The sequence below is a fragment of the Hyperoodon ampullatus genome (genome assembly GCF_949752795.1).
Source record: "Hyperoodon ampullatus genome assembly, chromosome: 9".
Taxonomy (NCBI): Eukaryota; Metazoa; Chordata; class Mammalia; order Artiodactyla; family Ziphiidae; genus Hyperoodon; species Hyperoodon ampullatus.
In genome coordinates, this window is record NC_136922.1 from 66,239,914 (window position 1) to 66,262,575 (window position 22,662).

At 41.5% G+C, this 22,662-nt stretch overlaps 1 protein-coding gene across 1 annotated transcript in view; it reads left to right on the forward strand.

Annotated features, from left to right (window-relative positions):
• Positions 1 to 22,662, forward strand: part of NPSR1 (neuropeptide S receptor 1) — a gene marked incomplete at both ends in the record, with an annotated part of 109,414 nt that overhangs the window by 77,633 nt on the left and 9,119 nt on the right. Inside the window, 2 exons of the mRNA XM_079711836.1 lie at positions 5,125 to 5,326; positions 15,772 to 15,848. Coding sequence (XP_079567962.1) covers positions 5,125 to 5,326; positions 15,772 to 15,848 — 279 coding nt within the window. The remainder of the gene's footprint in view (positions 1 to 5,124; positions 5,327 to 15,771; positions 15,849 to 22,662) is intronic.

The following is a 22,662-nucleotide window of genomic DNA, read 5'->3' on the forward strand; positions in this document are numbered from 1 at the left end:
TGTAGCATTGCTTAGAATAGCAGGGATTCAATGCTAACCTTGGTGTCCCTCAATGGAGGAAAGGCTAGCATCCTATGTAGAAGTTTCAGTAGATTAGGTTCATTGATTGCATACTATGTGCTATTCTCTAAATTCTTTACATATGTTAAATACTTTAATCCTCACAACGGCTCTGTGATGTAAATTCTATTATTATTTGCATCTCAATCTGGGCAATTACAATTCAAAGAGTTAAAGTAGTTTGCCCAAGGTCACACAGCTAGTAGGTGCAGAGGCAGGATCTGAACCCAGATGGTCTGGGTTCAGTTTAGGTGTCCTTGATCACTGTCTCTCAGTGAGGAGGTGGTGGAGCCATATGCATTGACATGAAAATATCTACATCATATATTGAGTAACAAAAACAATACGCATGCAGTATGCATACTGTATGATAACATTGTTGTAAAGAAAAACTCAAAACAATGCTAGATATTGTGTACAGACAGAGAGAGAAGAGTGTGAGAGAATGCAAGAAAAAGTGAGGCCTCAGAATAATAAACAACTGCCTGCAAAAATGTACACCAACTAGTCCTCACCTCTGGGGATGGGAGCTGGACTCTCCATAGAGAACACAGGGACTTACATGCCTTTAGGGAATTTTTATACCAGAAACATATCAGTGTGTTGTGTGCAATTGAAAGTAATTTTAAGATCGAATTTATACCTGTTTCTCAGGCTTTTTGTAGGTTGTGTGAGTGTAGGAAGGTGTGCAATTCACACCAAGCTTTCCAGACAGTGTCATGCTCTAGCATCTTCTCCGGCAGAGAAGGATGCAGGGGAGGGCACGAGGGTAAATGGGAGAGACATTTTATGATATATGTATGCAAAAGTGTGATACTCTTACTCAGCCAACCACTTATTTACATCCTGCAGGCTCTGGGAAGGATTGCATTTGGTGTACAAAAAGACACCCACACCAGAGTATTTCAAGGCGAAGAAATAGGAGTAAAGTGAACATAAGTATAAGAAAACATGTGAGGGGTGTCCCAGGACACTTGCTGGAGGTTGAGGTTTTGGGATCCACAGTCAAGAGGGAAACATGGTCAGTTACATGTCTCACCACCGTATTCATTAGATAAAAATTAATCAACTGTTTAGCTTATGGGAAATATGACTGGTTCTGGGAGATACTGCGCAATATTATAAATCATGTCCTAAATTACAGGAAAGGCAGGAATGAATATTATAGTGTTCTTTAAAAGATGTAAAGCAATTTACTTCCTCACTATAAAACTAATAGATGCTTCATTTAGGGCACTTGGAAAATAATCATCTCTAATAGCTTCAGGGAAAGATGCAAGCTTGGAAACAGAAATTAGCCATTTTCCCTTCCTCTGCCCAATCCCAACTGAAGTCATGGAAGAAGCCTACAAATAGGAGGAGACCTGCAGCTGGGATGGGAGCCATGGAAAGATGCCATCCAAAGACCAGAAACTTCAAGGAATTGCCAGCACACAGAGAGCAGATTAAATATTAACAAGGATGCCAAGCCCCCTAGGAAAGCTGCATGGCCTTGCAGGAAGTTGAAAAGATCCGCACGGTTATAGGATGTGGTAGTTGGTGGAACAGCGTGTAAGAAGGTCCAGGGAGCCCTGGGCTGGAGTCATCTTGCTGCTCCAGCACGTTGGAATGTAAGGGCAGCTGTGAGGGGCAGGGTCGGGGGTTTATGTGATGGAGCTGAGAGAAGGCGGGAGAAAGAGATTCCCCACAGAGCAGCACAGAAAATGGAGCCAGTGGAAGCCAGGAGGAACTCTCCTGTGGCTGAGCAAGCACATGGCAATGGTAACAAAACCAAGGGAAGGAGAGCAGAACTGGTCGGGGGGGGGCACATTTTTACTGATGTTTTATTGCTTTTTACTAAAGTGGTAATTTCCTTAGCCAGCAACTCCAGAGGAGTCGTCAGTTTTAAAGCTCTTTAGTAAAAGTAACTGTGAGAATAATTAGAAAAACATCAACCCATAATGAAGAGAGATATATAGTGCCACGTATGAAAATATAATATAAAACTTTGATAATTATAACAATATGATACTGGAACCTATCTAAAGCATATAGAATACCAAATCAGTTAGAAAAGAATGTATTTGCCAGTGTATGGTGTTAGAATAGCTGTCTAGCCATTTAAAAAAAATAGATCACTAGATGTCACAGTTAATTACAAAGTAAATTCCAATTGGATTGAAAAAGCAAAAATTTTAAACATAAGAGGGTATGGGTATGGGTAAAACTTTCATCGTTTTGGTGAGGAAAATATCTTTCTAGGAAAGAAATCTTGCAGTTCTTTAGTAGTCAAGAAGATCATTTCTATATATCATTCATTTATTTGTCGCTTTGTTTCTCAAAAATTTCTCATAATTTTTTCACGTCCTTTGCCCACTTTTTCAATTGGTGTGATCTTATTTCTTTCCAGAGTTCTTTATAAGAAGGATATTAGCCCTTTGCTTGTCATGTACAAATATTTCCTATTTGTCATTTTGCTTTTTAAGTATGTTTACAATGTTTACTATTTATAAATAATTTAAAATTTTTTATTTAGTAAAAACTATTTTTATTTCCCTTATTGTTTCTGCTAACTGAAGAACTGCAAGATTAAACATTTGGATAGGAAATCTTACCAACAAGATAACTAGACTAAGAGGAAGAATCCTCAGTGTTGGGCGACTATAAGGAAAAGGACACTTCTGTACACTTCCAGTGGGAGCCATAAATTGTAGACACTTTGGGGGAAACTTAGCTATATTTGCCCAAATCTTCAGTTTCTAAGAGTTCATGCTAAGGAAATAACCAGAGCAGTGCAAAGAGATGCATATGAATTATTTATAATACAAAATAATTGGAAACAATTTAAATACTTAATACTTTGAAAAATTGGAATTTAGTTTAACCATGGAAGAATTTTATTTTGTCCGTGTTTTTAAAATTGCACTTCACACACTGGCCCTTGGAGGGCTTATTTTGTGGACCTGCTCCAGGACAGGTCTGGAAGATCCTGGCTGTCACCCAGCCTCAACCTGAGTTACCAGAACATGAAAAGGAAAGAGGCTGGAGGTTACCAGGGAGGAATGGAAAGAGGCCAACCAAGCAAGGCAAATGGAAACTGGAGGGGAGTTTCCAAAGAGCCCGGGAAAGTTCCTCAGGAGTTGAAGCATCAGCCTTAAACAGCAGCCAGGCACAAAAAGCATGAGCCATCTTGTGACACTACTAGTCAAGTAAGAACTCTCCTGTCCCCTCTCCTCCTTGCCCCCTGCACCCCAGCTTAGAGAGGCCCCAAACTTGTTGGCGACCTGGAGGAGGAGTAGGAACAGCAGATGAGAAAAGCAAGCAGAGGGCTCGGCCCCCTTCTCAGACTCCAGTTTCATACCTGATGCAGGCCCATCTGAGGAGAGAAGACTTAACTTGAAGTCATCTAAGGAATTTTGAATCTTTATTATTATCTGATATTCTACTTATTAATTTTTTTTTTTTTTTTTTTTTTTTTGGCGGTACGCGGGCCTCTCACTGTTGTGGCATCTCCTGTTGCGGAGCACAGGTTCCAGACGCGTAGCCTCAGCGGCCATGGCTCACGGGCCCAGCCGCTTCGCGGCATGTGGGATCTTCCCGGACTGGGGCACGAACCCGTGTCCCCTGCATCGGCAGGCAGACTCTCAACCACTGCGCCACCAGGGAAGCCCATCTACTTATTAATTTTTAAGTTCATTACTACATTGAAGCACTGTTTACCACGTAAGGTGACTGCAGGGGCTTTTTAACTACCTAATTATCACTGACATCAAGAGGCTGAGTTTTCAAACAGGAGAAGAAGAGCTCCCACTCCACTGGATCACTGGATCCATGTACGGGGATGACAGAAAGACCTAAAAAGACTGTATTATAATTCCACCCCAAGGTTCCTGCTTGTTCAGTGTGCCAGTAATATCTGTTTTCTAAATCTTTCTAATAACCCTTTTCAGAGTGACAATTCAGCAAGAACAGAACCCCAGATATTATTCTCCCAAGTATTTGGGATTCAAGATTCTACTAGAGTCCCTAGTTTCTTCTAGAATTGTTCTCACTTCTTATAGCTCCTTGACCACACCCTACACACCTCTCTACGATACCACCAGACTCTACATTTCCCTCCCCACCCAGGAACATGCACCTGCTTTCCAATTTGAAAGTTGGAAGGTGGAGGGAGGTCTCCTGTCCCTGGATGAAGAAGGGCCGCCAGGGCCAGTCAGCACAGACAGCACAGCTACAATGCGGATGAAGATGAAGACCTTCAACAACAGCTTAACAGAAAGCATCACATCAAAACAACTGTTTTCAAAAAGCACTCTCATGTATACTAATTGTCTCTCTCTAGCCCCATCATGACTTGGTTAGGTGAGCAGAGTGTGTATTTTTTTTTAATCCCACTTTAGAGAAGAACTCAGGCTGAGACTGAGTGATCTGCCCAAGGTCAAAATATCACATCTGAAAGAGCCCAAATCTAGTGTGTAGGGTCATATCTACCAGACTTCGGGGCTTGGTTTGAATGAACCCTGCTCTCCAGAACCAAGTCCAGTGTTCTTTCTCTGCCTTACAATTCCTCCCTTGTTCCTTCAAATGAAAGAAGGCTACTTAATGTTTGGCAAACAGCGTTCAAACACTGTCACAGTGCTTCACAGTACTAGGTACAAGAGAAGGATGACAGACAGACCAAAGGTCCCATCCCTGCCTTTGAGGATGGGCAAGGTACAAGAGACAAGCATTTGCACAGCAACCTATCAAATGTATGCGGTACAAACTGAGCTCCGTAGTACTTTAGGAATGGGTGCATCAGCATCTCAATCAAGCAGGTAAATCGGGGAAGAAAAAGAGGAGAAACTGGGGAACACTGACCTTATGCCAGGCAGTGTTCTAGCTTCTGTGTAAGCGTACTCTTTTTAACCCCTGCATCAGCCTTAGATGCTGGTCCTATTATCCCCACTTTATGCATGAGGAAACGGAGGCTCTGAGAGTTCCAGAATCCCTCTTCCACCATGATATTTTTCCACACTAGATGCTAAGCATGCTCCCAAAGGATGTTTCCAGATGCCCAAGCATCCCTCTCTTATCTCTGAGCAGAAAAGCAGGCCAAGGTCCTCAGCGTGATTGCCTGGAGCCTCTCTTTCCTGTTCTCCATTCCCACCCTTATCATATTTGGGAAAAGGAAACTCTCCAATGGTGAAGTGCAGTGCTGGGCCCTGTGGCCCGATGACTCCTACTGGACCCCATACATGACCATCGTGGCCTTCCTGGTGTACTTCATCCCCCTGACAATCATCAGGTAAGAGGCCAGCAGGCCAGACCCATACAGGGGCTTTCCCGGTTCACCAACTGCTGCTCTCCTCCCTTACAGGCCACCCATTGCTCCTAGTGTCCTTTGGGGAACGGGCTAGGTGACAAGATTTTATCTAAAGCTGCTATGTGCTAAGCTCAACTCCTCCAAAGTGGGACAAAGAGGAGGGAACTAACATTTTCTGAGTATGTGCTGTGGGGCAGGCATTGTACCAAGTGGTTAACATTGATCTCATCAACCACACTACAACTCTGTGAAATAACTATTATCCCCATCTTATAAATGATAAAACTCAAACTCAGAGAGGTTAAGTAACTTACCCAACATTACGCAGGATTTAATCCCAGGTTTGTCTGATTCCATATCCTGTTCTTTCTCCTATATCATGCAACCTTTCAAATATAAGAAGTAGTGCCAGTTTCAGAGATCCTATAATCGAAAAGACAGACAAACTTGAAACAAAACTGAGCAAAAAAATGCAATACACACAAAAATATGCTAGACAATGTACGCGAGGAGGTCAAATAATGGCAGGGAACACTTCTTGGAAGCATCCTTTGAAGGAAGGAAGCCTTCAGATAGGAGAAGGGGACGGTGGAGAGAAAGCAGTTTCCCTGGTAACCAGGGGTCAGAGTGCATATGGTGACAGGAAAGGACAGGCAGGCAGTGCCGATGGAAAAGAAGTTGGCAATAAGCTCTTTCTGGATGGGGTGAGACTCAATTGTGAAGGGCCTTAGGAACCAAGCCATAGTATGTTCCCTTTGTCCTGCAGCCAATGATGGGCCAAAGATGGTCTTTCAACAAAGAAGACCACAACCACCTGGACAAGGCAGGGTCTCCCTTGGTCACATGGCAGGATCATCTCTGAAAAAGTGGCTCTGCACGGGTGGATGGGATGAGGAATTGCAGGGAGATACCTGGCATGTTGAGTATGTATATGGGTCTTGCTCATCCTGCACCTTCTGAGTGTCCCCAAGCCTGCCATCGAGTGTCACGTAATTCGTCCTGGGCAAAGGAAGATAAGCCTTTGGGTTTCAATAGTATAAATAATGCTGTGATAAAAATCTTTGTACTTAAAATTATTCATGAGTCTCTGATTATTTCCTCAGAACTCATTCTAATGGAATTGCTAGATCACAGATGATGCTCATTTTAAGACTTCTGATGCATATGCATAAACTGCCCTATTAAAAAATGTGTATTCCTGCTAACAGCAAACAAGAGCTCTCATTTTTCCTCCCATGACCCAGAGGAAGGTGGTATCATTTCTTTATTAAGTCTTTGCTGACCCCAGAGGTTTAAATAAGTATCTCATTGTTTCAATATGCATTTCTTAGATTAAGTGGTTGGGTATTTTTCAAGTGTTTTCTGACATTATAGGAATCTCTTGTTCCTGCTCTTTGTTCGTCTTCAGTCCCTTAAGATACTAAAGCTGGAAAAATGTTATCCACCACATAGTCCAGCCCCTAAACTTTTCACCAGTAGACTTAGGGCTAAAAGAAGCAAAATGACTTGCTCTCCATCAGCAGCAGAGGTCGAGCTGGACGGGAGCAGAGTGATTCCCACAGTTAGCCCCTCAGCCTTACTGAGATCGGATATTGTCCAGTCATCTCTGCTGAATCTACAAGTTAACATCTATATTGTATTTCAACTTACTGCTCTCCTCTCCACCAAGCTGAATCTGGGAGGAAACCTGAAGGGAAGACGTAGGTTATTTAGACAATCAATCAAAGGTAAGTAACAGCCACATTAAAAGAATCCCATGGAAGAGGAAAGAGGCCAGTTGCAGCGGTAAGAAAGTATTTGGAAGGAAGTGACTCATGCCGTCATAGGCAACTGACACATCGATTTCGGTGGCAGCAAATGTCACTGCTTCTCTCCTGATTAATTTCCCATCAGCTCCTGAAATCACTCAAAACCCCTGCTCAGCAGGGCGGATGCAGCCGTGAACCACAGGCTCCCAGCGTGCTGTCTGGCCAGATCCCTCATGCGGGGCTTTCACTGTCTGAAATTCCCCCCATTAATTCAAGCTGCCTCTTCTTCGCCTCCGACTCGCCTACGGCCCAACTTGTGCATTTTTGTAGTGTCCTTGGAAAACACAAAGTCTCATTTAATGATTAAAGGGGATGATTTCAAAATCACTCAGCCCTTGTCAGACAAAGGCCTCAGTAAACCCCGCTCCTTGCTCCTTGCTTCCAGCTGGGGTAGAACCATGAAAATTCCGAGTGACCTTGCTCTGTCTGTCCTTGAGCTTCCCTGAAGCATTTCCTACCTCCTCAGTCATCATCTTCCCTCTTCCTCTTCCATGGTCAGGCTTCTGCGGGAGAGAAAGCTTCTCTCTGGGGGATGCAGCATAGCAACTCCCCACTTCTTGAACCAAGACCAGGCCCAGATGGAGTTTTGTGAAGAATTTGTTTGCCAGCTAGTTGAGGGATAAGTTGCTATAATTTCATCTCTCTCAGAGCTAAAGCTCAACTCTTTTTTTGTTGTTGTTGTTTTTCTTAGTCACACTTTGGTACCCTGAGCTTGATTCTGTTGCTAGTGACTCTTTCAGATAAGGTTAAATTCTTAATTCCAAGACTGAGTAGACAAAAGAAACAACACAAATAAGGTGTTCATGCTCTTTATTAACCATGCCTCATGCTTTATTGTCCCTCGTGCGTGATACATTTATATACAGATATATATATATATATATATATATATATATATATATATATATGTGTGTGTTCTTACCAAATTGATAGGCAAAAATATATATATACTATTGTTGTTTTAATTCGCATTTCTTTCATCACAGATGAGGTTGAACACGTTTTATATGTTTGTTATTATTTTTGTTTTTTAAGTAAATTACTTATTCGTATTCTTTTACCTGTTTTTCTCCATTTTATTTTATTTTCTCTATTCTCTCTCTTTAGAGATATTTTTTATATAAAAACTTTTCCTGTTTTTATACGATTAGGATATTTCCCTAGTTTGTCCCTAGTTTGCCTTTTCATTTTGAATGTGATTTTATTTTGCTTTCAGTTAATAAGACTGACATAATTAAGGAGAGAAATCATGAATACCTAAATTAGAAAGTCAAATGACTCGATTTAAAAAAAGAATCATAGGAAAGCACTTTGCAAAACTTTATATAAATGCATGTGAAAATACGAATGAAATGTATATGGCTTTTCTGTAATATATAAGCATTTTATATTTTAGTGTATTCATATCTACACACAATTTTCTTTACATTTTTTCATTTCTTTTCTTTCTTAGGAAATTGTCCCTTTCACAAACTTATCTATACTTTAACTTTTTAATGATTTATAATTTTAATTATTTGAAAATAATTTCAGTGTTGAGATCATGTTAAAAATATCACCTTAAAGGGCTCCCCTGGTGGCGCAGTGGTTGAGAGTCCGCCTGCCGATGCAGGGGACACGGGTTTGTGCCCCGGTCCGGGAGGATCCCACATGCCGCAGAGCGGCTGGGCCTGTGAGCCATGGCCACTGAGCCTGCGCGTCCGGAGCCTGTGCTCTGCAACGGGAGAGGCCACAACAGTCAGAGGCCCGCGTACCGCAAAAAAACAAACAAACAAACAAAATATCACCTTAAAATATTTTCTATTTGATTTTGATGTTTAATTTGATTTTTATGTAATATGAATTAGAGATCTAAGTTAAATTTGTTTTTTTGTTTTTTTTTAATGCTGGGTCATTTGTCCCAATATCACTTACTGAATGATTTATCTTTTCTCTACGGTATGAAATGGTAATTTTATCATATGCATATTTATATTATAAACGCTCTTATTGTTTCTGAGCTTTCTATTCCCTTCACTTTATTCTGTTTTTATTTTCTCTATTCTCTATCTTTAGAGAATTCTTTATGCAATAACCTTTTTTCTTTTTTAATATATTGCAAAAATTTCCCTAGTTTGTTTCTTCACTTTGAATATGGTTTCATTTTGTTTCCAGTTTGTAGTGATTGACATAATTAAGAAAAGGAGAAAACACACAAATAACTAAATTAGTGGTTTTTCTGCCCCTAACACCACATTGCTTTCATTACTGTAGCTTTATGTACATTTAATATCTGCTAAGACAGATCGCTGGTCCTTTTCAGATTCCGTGGCTATTCCTGGAGAAGCTGCTCACACACTCTCCTTGCACCCACTACTGCAGCCAAAACAAGCCATCTCTTGTTTCCAGGACACCCCACACTCCTCTCACCCCTGGGCTTTTGTGCACATCATTCCTTATGCCTGAGCACTCCTCCAGACTCACGCTGCCTTGCTTCTGGCAAAATGATTTACATTCTTTCTGTCTCATTTCAAATACCAACCCCACACGGAGCTGCCCCTGCCAATCCTAGGCCGCATCCCGCCTCAGCGTGTCCATGTTGCCATTAAGGCTTCACGGGAGAGTCATTGCCTGCTAGTGTGGCTACATTTCTTGAGTACATGGACTCTTGTCTCTTAATCTCTAGACTCCAAACCCAGCACATAACGGACACTTCATAAATGTTTGATTAAATAACCAAAGCAGACCTGACTGATGTACTTCATCAATCAGACAGAAGTGTCATGTTGCTCCATCTCTGTCTCTCTCTCTCTCACACACACAGACACACACACCCCTAGTATGGAAATTTCTGGTTATTTAGTGCCTAGATCAGTTTTTGGCATATGGTAGATACTCCATAAATATATGTGAAAGGAAAGAAGGAAGGAAGAAAGGCAGAGAGGGAGGGAAAGAGAGGAAGGAAGGAGTTGTATTGTCAGTGGCAAACTGTCATGAGAGCTGTGTATGGATAAAGATTTAGCTGTTCTGTCATTAATTAAATCAGGCTGCCAAGACTTGAAACCACAGTGACTGACAATAAAGGCAATACACTGTTTTTCTGGGTCAACACAACTCCTGTTGTTTCGAAATTTACTTGACACAACTGTCTAACTGTTGCTGGGAAAGGTTTTTAGCCCTGGTGTAATTGCTTTACTTTAGCTATGGTTATTTTCTTGCTACCTAATTGATTTCTCATTCTCCTATCATTTTTACTCTGTGAGACAAAGGTAGAGGCTTAAAAGATCCAGAGCCTACAATTGCAAAGGAATAAGAGGAAGAAAGCACGTTTGTCATGGAGCACTGATTTATGTTACACGAAAAAAAAATCCATCTTATTTTGCTCGGGGAAAGGGGAACAGACTGTGGGAAAGCCCCAAGCTGAGGTCAGTACAGTTCTATGGACTACAAGGCCATGGTGGGTAAAAGGGCCCAAGGTCCTAGCCAGCACTGTCCAAGACATGAAGTCCAAGGCCAAGGTCGGATGACCCATCACATCAGTCAAGGAAGTGACATCCTATATATTTTTACCTGAGGGTTGGCAAGAGTTAGGTCTTTTGAAAAAGCCATTATCACTAGCCTGCCAGGTTATGGTAGATGCTTGTGTTTGAATTTCCCATATCCATTCCACTCTAAGCCACTCATGGCAACCCCTCCCCTCGGCATGTGAATGGCTCAGGAACGGCCACGTCATCCAATTCTAGCCAATGAAATGTGAGCTCTCTGAAGAGCTTTTGGGAAGATTTCCCCATTCTAAGCAACGAAAGAGTATGAAATGAAAAATAAAAATCTTCCTTCCACTTCTGCCCTGTCCCCCTCCTCAGAAGTAGCACTGTTAAGAATTTCTTATATATCAGTGGTCCCCAACCTTTTTGGTACCAGGCACCAGTTTTGTGGAAGGCAATTTTTCCACGGGTGGGGGTGGGAGGGATGGGGGAATGGGGAGGGAGGGGCTGGTTTGGGCGGAATTGTGAGTGATGGGGAGCGGCAGATGAAGCTTCACTCCCTCACCTGCCGCTCACCTCCTACTGTGCGGCCTGGCTCCTAACAGGCCACGCACCACTACCGGTCCACGGCCAGGGGGTTGGGGGCCCCTGCTATATACCCTTCCAGGACTGTTCAATTCATATATCAGCATATACACATGTATAGAAACAAATTATACACACCAAACAATGTCTGATCTTTGAAAAAACATGTTAATCAATCATTTTACTTTCCTGTTTAGAGCCATTCAGTGGATTTCCATTGTTTCAGGATAAAGTCCAAGACCTCTAACCCTGCACTAAAGGCCATGTGTGATTTGGTTCTTGCCTCACTCTCCATCCTTATCTTAAGGCATACAAGCTGCCTTACTCACCATGCTTCAGCCATGCTGGCCTTCTCTAAGTTCTTCAAATGCGCATGATCCCTCCTGTTTCAGCAACTTTGCACATGCTGTTCCCTCTGTCTGAATGATCATCCTCTTTTGCATTTAAAAAATCAATTTTATCCTTCAGATCTTAGCTGAAATTTCACCTCCTCTGGGAAGGCTTCCATGACCCCCAGAACAAGCCAAGCCTTCTATTATATACTCTTGTATCTCCCTATATTTTATCTTCATAGCATTAGTATTAGTGAAATTAACTAATAAAGGGGAGAGACACTTTTGGTCAGGGAGCATCCTTAAGCCCCTGCTAGACGAAGAGTAAAAAGGACCGTGCTAAGTGAAGCATCAGCTCCCCCTACACCCCCTCCCTATGCTTGGCCTTTAATGAGAACTTCAGAGCACAACTGGACATCATCCTCAGGCCCCAAAATGAGGCAAAGGTGGAGGCAGAGATGGAGCCTGTGGCTCCAAGACTGTGATGGGCATCCTTCAAGTCCCCAGGCCTGTGCTGAGTCCTGCAGCGTTTGTGAAAGGGGCACTTTTGGTCTGAGTGGAATGCTCTCCACGTGTCTTGAGGACAGAGAGAATTTTTGTTCTGTTTTCTGACACTCCTCATACACAATGCAGAACCAAGACTCAGGAACTGGCCTCAGGCATCATCTTAAGTACTTAATGCCACTTGAAAGGTCTTCCTCTGGCTTGGACTCCCGCACTCTCCCACCGCCAGGAGCTGCCTTCATGAAGGTAATGAAGGAAAACGGGTCTGTGTCTGGGCTGCCTTCCATAAAATCAAGAAATAAACCAGCCAGTTGCAGGGAAGAGGTATTTTACTCAATCTTAGTGACCCTTAGGTTTTCAGATTTCTAAGAAACTTGAAGAAAAGCTACACCTGCTGAGGGAGTGGAGATAAAGAAAAGACATGGAAGAAGCTGACCCAAAAGAATGGAGGTGCTATTCCTCAGCTCTGTTTCTGAGAATGGGCTATTTCTAGGTCTGCTTGATCTTTAAGATACAACTGTCATAGACAAAATTCAGTGTGCCTAGTGTGACACTAGCATGGAAGCCCCAAGGAAGGGGGAGCTAACTGTCACTGAGGAACAGAGGCAGCTCAGAAAGGTTTCACAGCAAAGTGATATATAGAGAATGGGCTAAAAAAAAAAAAAAAAAAAAATGTCTTTTCAGGAAGAAAGGAAAGCAGACACAGAGAAATGGAGGACCTTGGATCTCACATTCACCCAAAGTCAACCACATACTAAGCATGGAATCGGGGTTAGTTTAGTTGGTTTCTCCTGTTGCCCACACGGAAAAAATGTGTTGAGAGACAGTGGGGAGGGAGGGAGGCAGGATGATAATGATAGAGATGAAGAAAGAAGAGACAGATTGTGGGAGACTTTGGATGCCCTGCTTGAGAGACTGGATACCATCTTATAGGAAAGTGGAGGCACTGGAGGGTTTTTAAGCCAGGGAATGATGCTCTGTCCCAGAGCTCCAGTTCTGATGGTGGGAGGTATGGGCATTCAAGATTCTAGCAAAGTGGAGGTGTTTAGAAGACTATGACAAATAATCAGGCAAGAGATTATAAGGGGTGCTTGCTTTGGCAGCATGTATACTAAAATGAGAATGATACAGAGAAGATTAGTATGGCCCCTGCATAAGGATGACACATTAATTTGTGAAGTAATACACACTTCTGTGTTTATGGGTACAGAGTTTCAGTTGCAGAAGATGAGAAAGTTCTGGAGATGGATGATGGTGATAGTTGCACAGCAATGTCAGTGTACTTAATGCCACCGAACTATACACTTAAAATGGATTAAATGGTAAATTTTATGTTATGTTTATTTTACCACAATAAAAAAATCATCAAAATATCAATATTAAACAAAAAGAGATCATAAGGGTCCAAAGTGATAGTGAAGAGCAGGAATGGAGAGGAAGGTACAGGTGATGGAGACATTTTGAAGGACAGTCCATAGAACTTGTTGATTAATTAAATGAAAGAAATCAGCAAGAAGAAGGAAATGAATGTATTCAGAGTGCTCTCTGATGCATGACTGTTACACCCTGAGAAGTGGATGGATTTGGGGAATAAGCTAAAGAAGCATCTTACTTATTAGTTTTCCTGGCTAACAGTAAAGCTGGTACTGGCTTTCCACCTGCCTGACTGATCCTAAGGAGACGAGGTGGGGGTAACTAAAGCCCAAACCCCTAACACATAAAATCTTTCTTAATTTTCCATTGTACATATGGTTGATGGTCAATAAATATTTGAATTATTGATCAATTAAGCCCTGGGGTTGCAATTGTAGTACACAATTAATGCTTGATGGTGGTTGTAACTTTTCCTTGTATTTCATTTACCTGGGAAAAAGTTTCCCTGCTCTAATAAATATTCAACTTAGGGTAAAGAATAGACTCATTAGCAGTTTTCTTTCTCAGTTTTTCTTTAATGTAGACAAACAATTTCCAGAAAAGTCCCTGGGCAGGTATATGAGAAGGAGTGAGGATGCTCCAAAAAGGCCCCGAGCTTTCCTGGAACACTCAGAGGGGTTCTCTGAGCAGGGGAAAATCAATAAGGAGGGTTTTACCACAGCCATTAATTAAGGTATATTCTAAAGATCATTAAAAGCAATTAGTGCTTTGTCAGCTACTGCAAACTAGAACTCTGATTTTTTTTCATCCAAGTGATTCTCAAGGGGGAAGTTAGTGCAGTTTTAAAATGAAGAGGTGCTTTGTCTCAAAGTTTTTAGTCAAGGTTCTTAATAAATTAGAAATGTCAAATAACTAATTAAAGAAAGGCATGCATGTTTATATTTATCAAAGGGAACAAAGGATACAAAATTTGTTAATGCTTTTGAGTCATTAACACTTTTTTTTCCTTTCAGGTACAGATTATATCTCGTAAAAGTAGGTGTGATATTACGTGAAAATTGGGGAAGAAAGAGAGGAAAGAAAATGGCATTTATTGAGCCTCTGCTAATTTTCAAGCCCTGTGCACAGCACTTTAAATGTTGCCACATTTGATCCCTATAAACCTCTTAAGAGGTTTGTATTACTACCTCGATTTGACAGTCTCAACTGAGGCTCAGTGTCTTAGTGGGTTCGGGCTGCTATAACAAAATATCACAGAGTAGGTGACTTCTAAACAACACAACTGTATTTCTCACAGTTCTGGAGGCTGGAAGTCTGAGATCAAGTTGCCAGTACATTTGGGTGAGGGCTGTCCTCCAGGTTGCAGACATCTCCTTGTAGCCTCACATGGCAGAAAGGTCAAGAAAGTTCTGTGGGGTCTCCTCTTATAAAGGCACTAATCCCATTCATGAGGACTTCACCCTCCTTATGATCTAAGCACCTCCCAAAGGCCTCACCTCCTTATACCATCACATTGGGCATTAGGATTTCAACATGTAAATTGGGAGAGGAGAGGGACACAAACATTCCTCCTATTTCGCTCAGTGTATTAGTTATGTATTGTTGGATAACATTATCATGAACCTGGTGACTTAAAACATACACTTATTATCTCACAGTTTCTGTGGGTCAGGAGTCTGGACAGTTAACTGGGTCCTCTGCTTAGGCAAGGCAGCCATCAAGGTGTCTGCCAAGGCTGGGGTGTCATCAGAGGCTCAACTGAGGAAGTATCTTCCTCCAAGCTCCCCTGGGCTCCTGGCGGAATTGATCTCCTGGGGCTGTAGGACTCACAGCAAGTTGCTTTTTCAAAGCTAGGAATACAGAGAGATACTAGCAAGACAGGTGCTACACAATTATGTAATCACAGACATCCCATCACTTTCACCCCAATGCACTGATTAGAAGCAAGTCACAGGTCCAGCCACACTCAAGGGGAGAGGATGACACAGTGATGTGAACACTCGAGGTGGGAATCATGGAGGCACATGAAAGCCTGTCTAAAATCAAGGTCATATAACCAGCAAGTAGTAGAGCTGGTTACAAATCTAAATCTTTCTGACCCCAAACCCTGTGTTTGGATTCCAACCTAAGCTATACCTCTGACCACATGAGTTATCTTGGAGAAATCAGTTAACTTCACCAGGTCCAAGCCTCCTGGCTTAAAAAAAAGAAGTAGCTGCCATCTACTGTGATTCTACAGAGGCGGGCAGACCATGGTTGAGAGACCCCTGACTCCACACCTCACACTCAGGAAACTGGGGGTGGTCTTCACAGTATGGACCCACCAGACATTTTAATAGTATCTTTGGTCCTTTCCGCAGTGTCATCTATGCCATTGTGATCAGAACGATTTGGGTCAAAAGCAAAGCCCATGAGACAGTGATTTCCAGCTGCTCAGGTAAGTCTCTCATCTGCATTACCCAACTCTTAGCTAATTTTGCTTCTGTACAGGTTTTCCTCTAGCAAATATGAGCTTGGGTTTTCTGGTTATAACAAGCCTGCTCTTTTATATCAGGGCCCAGCTGTGGGCCCTGAAAAGATGGATGAAGGCATCCTTCAAAAAAAAAGATGGATGAAGGCATCCTTCCTATCCTCAGATATCAAAGAAATACACCAAATAGTTGTTGAACAATCACAGAATTACATGAAAGGGGGAATAGAACAGGACAGAAACTCTAAAGGAAACCTAAGGTATTTAGGGTATGATGAAGTAGTTCAGACTGATAGGAAAATAGAGATTGTTTGAAAATTAGTGTTGTTGAGAAAACTAACCAACTATTTGGAAATAGATGGATAGGTAAATAAATAAAAAAAATACACATGATTGCTACCTTATATGCTATAAGGAAATAAACTTCTGATTAAGGGAAAGAAAAGAAAATATACAAATTGTTGTTTATAATCAGGAAAAATTGAAAAAGGTATGAACATCCTACAATGAGGGATTAAGTACATTAATTATACAGCCATACAATGAAATATTACAGCTCTAAAAATTATTGTATAGTATACTTAGTGCCTTAGAAAGATGTTTATGATGTATTAGATTAAGAAGGAGAAAGCTGTATGGTGTTGCGTTTATAAATGTGTGAATATATAATATACAATAGTATAAGTTCATGTACAGATAGATGATAGCTGGATGGATAGATAGATAGAAAATGTCAGGGAGGACAAGTACTAAATGTTATAGTGATTATCTCTGAGTGGTAGAATCTTAGTTGATTTTTATTTTCTTCTTTTTTTTTTTTGTGCTTGGACAGTGAGAGGTCCAACGCTGAGACTGTATACATATATTCATTTTGTAAAAATTATCATCTATCTTTTACAAATGGAAATCATATTAATTTTTAAATTACACATATCTGTATAGGTATATAGATATATCATTGCATTGCCTGGGGAGATTTTCAAGTGAGTTGTCACTTAACCGAGTGCATGACCCTAGTGTGATGGTGAACAGATCAAGTGTAGTGGGACCAGAAGTCTTTGGAAGGTCCAGAGCTTTGGGTTGGAAGGATGCATAGGGAAAAGGAGGATGTTTTAGTATGCTCAGGTGCCACAACAATATACCACAGTGAGTGGCTTAAACAACAAATTTATTTTATCACAGTTTTAGAGACTCGAAACCCAAGATCAAGGCACCAGTCAGTTCTCTTCCTGGTAAGAGCTCTCTTCTTGGATTGCAGATGTCCACTGCTGCCTTCTTGCTATCTCCTCACATGGCAGAGAGGAGAGAGACAGAGAAATCTTTCTAATGTCTCTTCTTATAAGGGCACTAATCCCATCATAGGGTTCCTGCTCTCGTGATCTCATCTAACTCTATTTCCCAAAGGCCCCATCTCCAAATACCATCATATTGGGGGTTAGGGCTTCAACCTATGAATTTTGTGGGGACACAAACATTCAGTCCATAACAGGGGAAGAGCCAGGAAAAAAAAGAGGTGGTGGAAAAAAACAAAGACCAACCAAATGAGAATAGACAAAAGCTATTTTTTCAAAGCTTGCTATAGCAAGAGAGTCAGCCACCATCACTTGTCTCTTGGCAGAAATACAAAAGCAGGCAGTGGAGTGAGAAAGCCTCCAGTACGTCCTGATTGGTGGCTGTTGGCATGTGGAAGCTGTAAGTGTGCTGACTAGAAGCATGGCATCCTGTGTGATGGGTTAGAGGGTGTGTATTTGGCTTTCTCAGGATGGCTTTAAGTAAAAAATAGGGGCAAATATTAAAGAAGCTGTCAGTCATTTAGCAAGTCTTGGCTATTTGAGGTAGACTGTTACAGGTATTCTTATTTGGCTTATGGACTGTGAGATAGAGACAGTGGTCTGACTTCCTCCAAGTCTGAGTTGCACATAGCAGGTTGGCTTCCTGGTCTGGTTACTGTAGATAATGGGTTGGTTTCCTGGGCTGCTTGCTGCAGAGTGTGGGTCAGAGTTCCATCTTAAATATGATCTGGCCACCATCCATTTGTTTGTTCAGTCTGTCAACACAGACTGACAAGACAGAGGGACAGACAGAGCACTTACTGTCAGCCACTTCTGGGTCCTTTCCATACTTTACCTCCCTGAATCCTTACAGAATCCTAAAAGGTGATATTATCATCTGTCTTTTGCACATGGAAGACAGGCCCGAGGGTAAAGCAATTTGCTTGTTTTCATAGGTAGCGCATGACACAGCAGGATTCAAATGCACATATGATTGGCTAGAAAGCCTATGTTTTCTCCTCTACATCAAGCTCCCTCTCAGAAAGAAGGACATGACAGAAAGGAAGGTGGTGAATGACTGAAAAAAGAGCTCAAACTACAAAAAACCAAACAAACCATTTTTTTAATTAAAAAACCCAAATAGGATTGTTGGCATGGCTGTCTTTCACCAGCCTCCCTGCTGTGCTTGGCCTTCAGAGCACTATTCCAGAGTCATCTCCCGAAGTGTTTTGTTTTGATATATGTAAAAATCTAAAAGGTGACCTAATTTTGTTTAAGTAGGCTGAGGTCTTCCTGTACTTTCAGATTTAAATCAGATTGCTTTCAACCCTTGTCCTGTGATTTCTGCCAGTTCCAGGAGACTGCTGTGTCCTCTCTCCCTGTCCCTCTGAGTTCTTACCCCACTGGCTCACCTCCAACAGCTCTTCTGTTCCCTCTGATCCTGGTCCAATGAACCATGGAATTCACCTTATTTTCCTTAGGTTTGAGGTGATGAAAAGTTTCCACATTCTGTCAGCTACCCCACCACCCGGGGTATCCTCCACCCCTTTTTACTCAGCAGGCCTTTCACCACTGTGGTTGGGCCCCTGTCTCTCTCCAGAGTGCCCTATATCTCCCTGCTACTCGATTTTCCAGTCCCTGCACTCTTGGGTTCCCCCATCCTCTAGTCCCTGAGATATTACAAAGCCACATAGAGATCCATTTTCCCACTGATACACAGTACGCCATTACTCCTCCCCAAAGGTGGAAATGGCTACAGTCAGTTTTTATTCTTTAATACAAGTTTATATGTCCATCACACCTATTTTTTAGTTGTCTGTATCTTTATATCAGCATCACTGACCCCTTTCTGGAATGAGGAGCAGGCAGATGGTGGTTTCAAAAGCCTGTATACTCTCTATATCTTATTCATAAGCAGAACTCACTTGGTTTTCTATCTGTCATTACAGCCACGTAGCTCTGGAGTTGGCTGGTAAGTAGGATCTCCAGTGGTGTTAGTACCCCAGGATTACTGCTCATCAATGAGGGGACATAAGCAATGATTAGTGGGAACAGAAGCTCACTTTGTAAACATGGGCTGCAAAATTCAAGTTTAAGAATCACTCTGCTTTCTGGCAAGTATGCCTATTTCTCCCCCTCAAAGGCTGACAGAAAGGAAAAGAAAGAACTATTTAATAAATGATCTACAGACTTTCCCAAAAACAAGTGCGTGGAAGGAGAGAGCTAGAGAATATGAGGTTTCCAATCCCGTAGGTTATCTTTCATAAATAAGCTTGCTCTTGATGCCCAGGGGTGTTTACTCCTATAAAACAGAACATTTATTGCATGGGGGCAGGAGATGGGGGAGGTGCACCCATGAAATAGATGAAGTATAAGATATCTGATATAACTGAGTCTGTCCATTATGACTTGGAAGATGTGATGTGATCCATGCTATATCCAAAGTACATGTTTCCAATTAAATGGGGCAGAACGAGGTGAAGAAAAATCTTCGGATTAGGAACTGGGTTAGAGTCCTGTTCACCTCTAACTAAATGAACGTGAAATAAGCCCATTAAGTACCTTTCTTCATCAGTACATGAGAGTAAAATGGCTTCTTTGCAATCAACACCTTCAGCAAAAGACATAAAGAACTTCATGAAAAATATATACATATATAAATAAATGACACTTATAGCATGTTCGTGGATAGTAAGATTCAGTACCATAAAGATGTCAATTCTCCTCAAATGATCTACAGATTAATGCAGTTCCAATCAAAACTGAAATGGGACATTTTATTGAGCTTGACAAGCCAATTTAAAAACATACATGGAGGGCTTCCCTGGTGGCGCAGTGGTTGAGAGTCCGCCTGCCGATGCAGGGGACACGGGTTCGGGCCCGGGTCCGGAAAGATCCCACATGCTGCGGAGCAGCTGGGCCTGTGAGCCATGGCCGCTGAGCCTGCGCGTCCGGAGCCTGTGCTCCGCAACGGGGGAGGCCACGGCAGTGAGAGGCCCGCGTACCGCAAAAAAAAAAAAAAAAAAAAAAAAAAAAACATGGAAATTTCAAGAGCCAAGAAAAAGCCATGAAGACAGTTCTGGAGAAGTAGAACAAGGTAGTAGAAGTTTACTGTACCAAATATTGATTTATCATAAAGTTAGAATGATTAATAGAATGGTATTGACACAATTCAATAGAAAAATGGAAAAGAAAACAACCCCCAAATAGACCTACACATATATGAGAACCTGATACATGTCAGAAGATCACAGGGAAAGAAATGAAATTGGAACTTCACCTCAATTCTTAGGCAAAATTACATTCCAGGAAATTATAGACTTAAACGTGAAATGTAAGACTTTAAAAAATTTTTAAAGAAAATGTAGGGTGTTATTTTTATGACATTAGAATAAAGGAATTCTTAAACGAGATACAAGATACAAGGTACATTAAACCAAAAAACTGATGGATAAATTTGACTCTATTTATATTTAAAAGTCAAGCCAAAAAGAGGGAGAAGCTATTTGCAACACATAATCTGGGAAAATGTATGAAGAATGTATGAAGAACTCCTAAAAATCAATCAAATATATTTTTTTAAAAGATAAATAGAAGAAAAATGAGCAAGGCACAAACAGACATTTCACAGGAGGGAAAAGAGAAATAGCCAAAAATAAGATTCTCAACCTCACTGATAAATCAGGAGAGTGCACATTTAAACTTCAATTAGATACAATTTTCCACTCACAGGACTGGTAAAAATTTTGAAGTCTGTTATTTCTAAGTATTGACAAAGATATAAACCTCATGGTTCATCTGGCAATATCATTCCTAAAAAACTTAGTAGACTTCTGATTTATTTGCTTCCAGTCAGTTTCACATGCCAGCAATCATATTCAAAAAGTCTTTCTGAAAATAATTCTCAGGTCTGACTTGTTTCTTTGCTTCCTCATCCAATCCCTTTCCCCTAACTGAATAGAAGCTAGCTTGAGGCCATCTGAAACAATAGGTGGGAGGCCACATCCTTAGTCTGATCTTTCCCTCATTGCTGGTTTAAACTCCTCACTGTAATAACTGAATTTGGGTTCAGGCTTCATCGGCACAAGACCTGCACACTCAGAAGGTATACACATTCGCATTTTCATTTTGTACCCGGCCACGCAAAGTATATAGCTGGTGCTACAAGGGGTTAGGAGCAACTGACCCTTGCAACTCTACAAGGTCCCAAATTTTAGGACATTCTTTTAACTTCCTTTCATTTTTGTTCATAAACCAACCAACTCTTGTCTGAGTTCATCTCTTTTTTCTAATACTTTGCTAAACACAGCTGGTGGCAATCAACACACACTATTAACATTCTGTTTATCAACTGTGGTAGTTAATTTTGTGTCAACTTGATTGCCCTAGACAGACAGCTGGCAAAACATTATTTCTAGGTGTGTCTGGAGTGCATTCCTGGAAGCATTTGAATCTGTAGACTAAGTAAAGAAGATTGTCCTTACCAGTGCCAGTGAGAATCATCCAATCCACTGAAGGCTTGAATAGAATAAAAAGGCAAAGGAAGTGTAAATTTGCTCAAGCTGGGACATCCATCTTGTCCTGCTCTCGTGCATCAGCATTTCTGGTTCTTGGGGCTTCAGACTAGGATTTAGAGATTTACACCATTGGTTGCCTGTTTCTCCAGCGTTTGTACTTAGACTTATACCATCATCTCCCCTGGTATTTCTCCCATGAAAATGCCTTTGGATTTGGGCTGAATTATACCACCAGCTTTCCTGGTTCTCCAGCTTGCATACAGCAGATTATGGGATTTCTCAGCCTCCATAACTGCATGAGTCAATTTCTATTACAAATTTCCACATATATATATCATATTGGTTCTGTTTCTCTGGAGAGTCCTAACTCCACACCACCCTTGTACCCTCCCTGGGGGTCCAGTCTCAGTAGGCACACAATCTGCCTTCCCAAGCATCATAGTGGCATCACAGTTCTATCCAATGCACCTCTAGTGTCCCAGCTTTCCCTGTCAGTTTCCTTATTACCTGCTGCCTGCTCACTAGGCCAATGCCACATGTTTTAGGTTTGTGTTATGACAGCACTGCATATGAAGCACCAATCTCTGCTTTAGTTAAGGAAACTCTAGCAGCTATACAGGAGAAACCCCCAAATACAGTAGCCTTAAAATAGAAGTTTGTTTCTTGTTCAATTAACAGTAAAGGTCAAAAGGATGGATACACAGCCATTCAGAAACTCAAGCAGATGGAGATTCTGCCACTCTTAACAGATGGCTGCTAAGGTATTGCTTAGCATCAGCATCCAGCAGTCTGGGGAGGGGGGAAGAGAGAGTGAAGGATTACTCAGGGGGTTTATCTGAGCCAGGCCTGGGAAGGTACATATGGATTCTTCCCATGTTCCTAGAGGCAGAACTTAGTCATATGACTACCCCCTGCTGAAAGGGAGACTGGGAAATGTAGTCTCTCTGTGTGCCCTGGGGGCAAAGAAAGGATTTGGTGGATAGCTAACCTGTC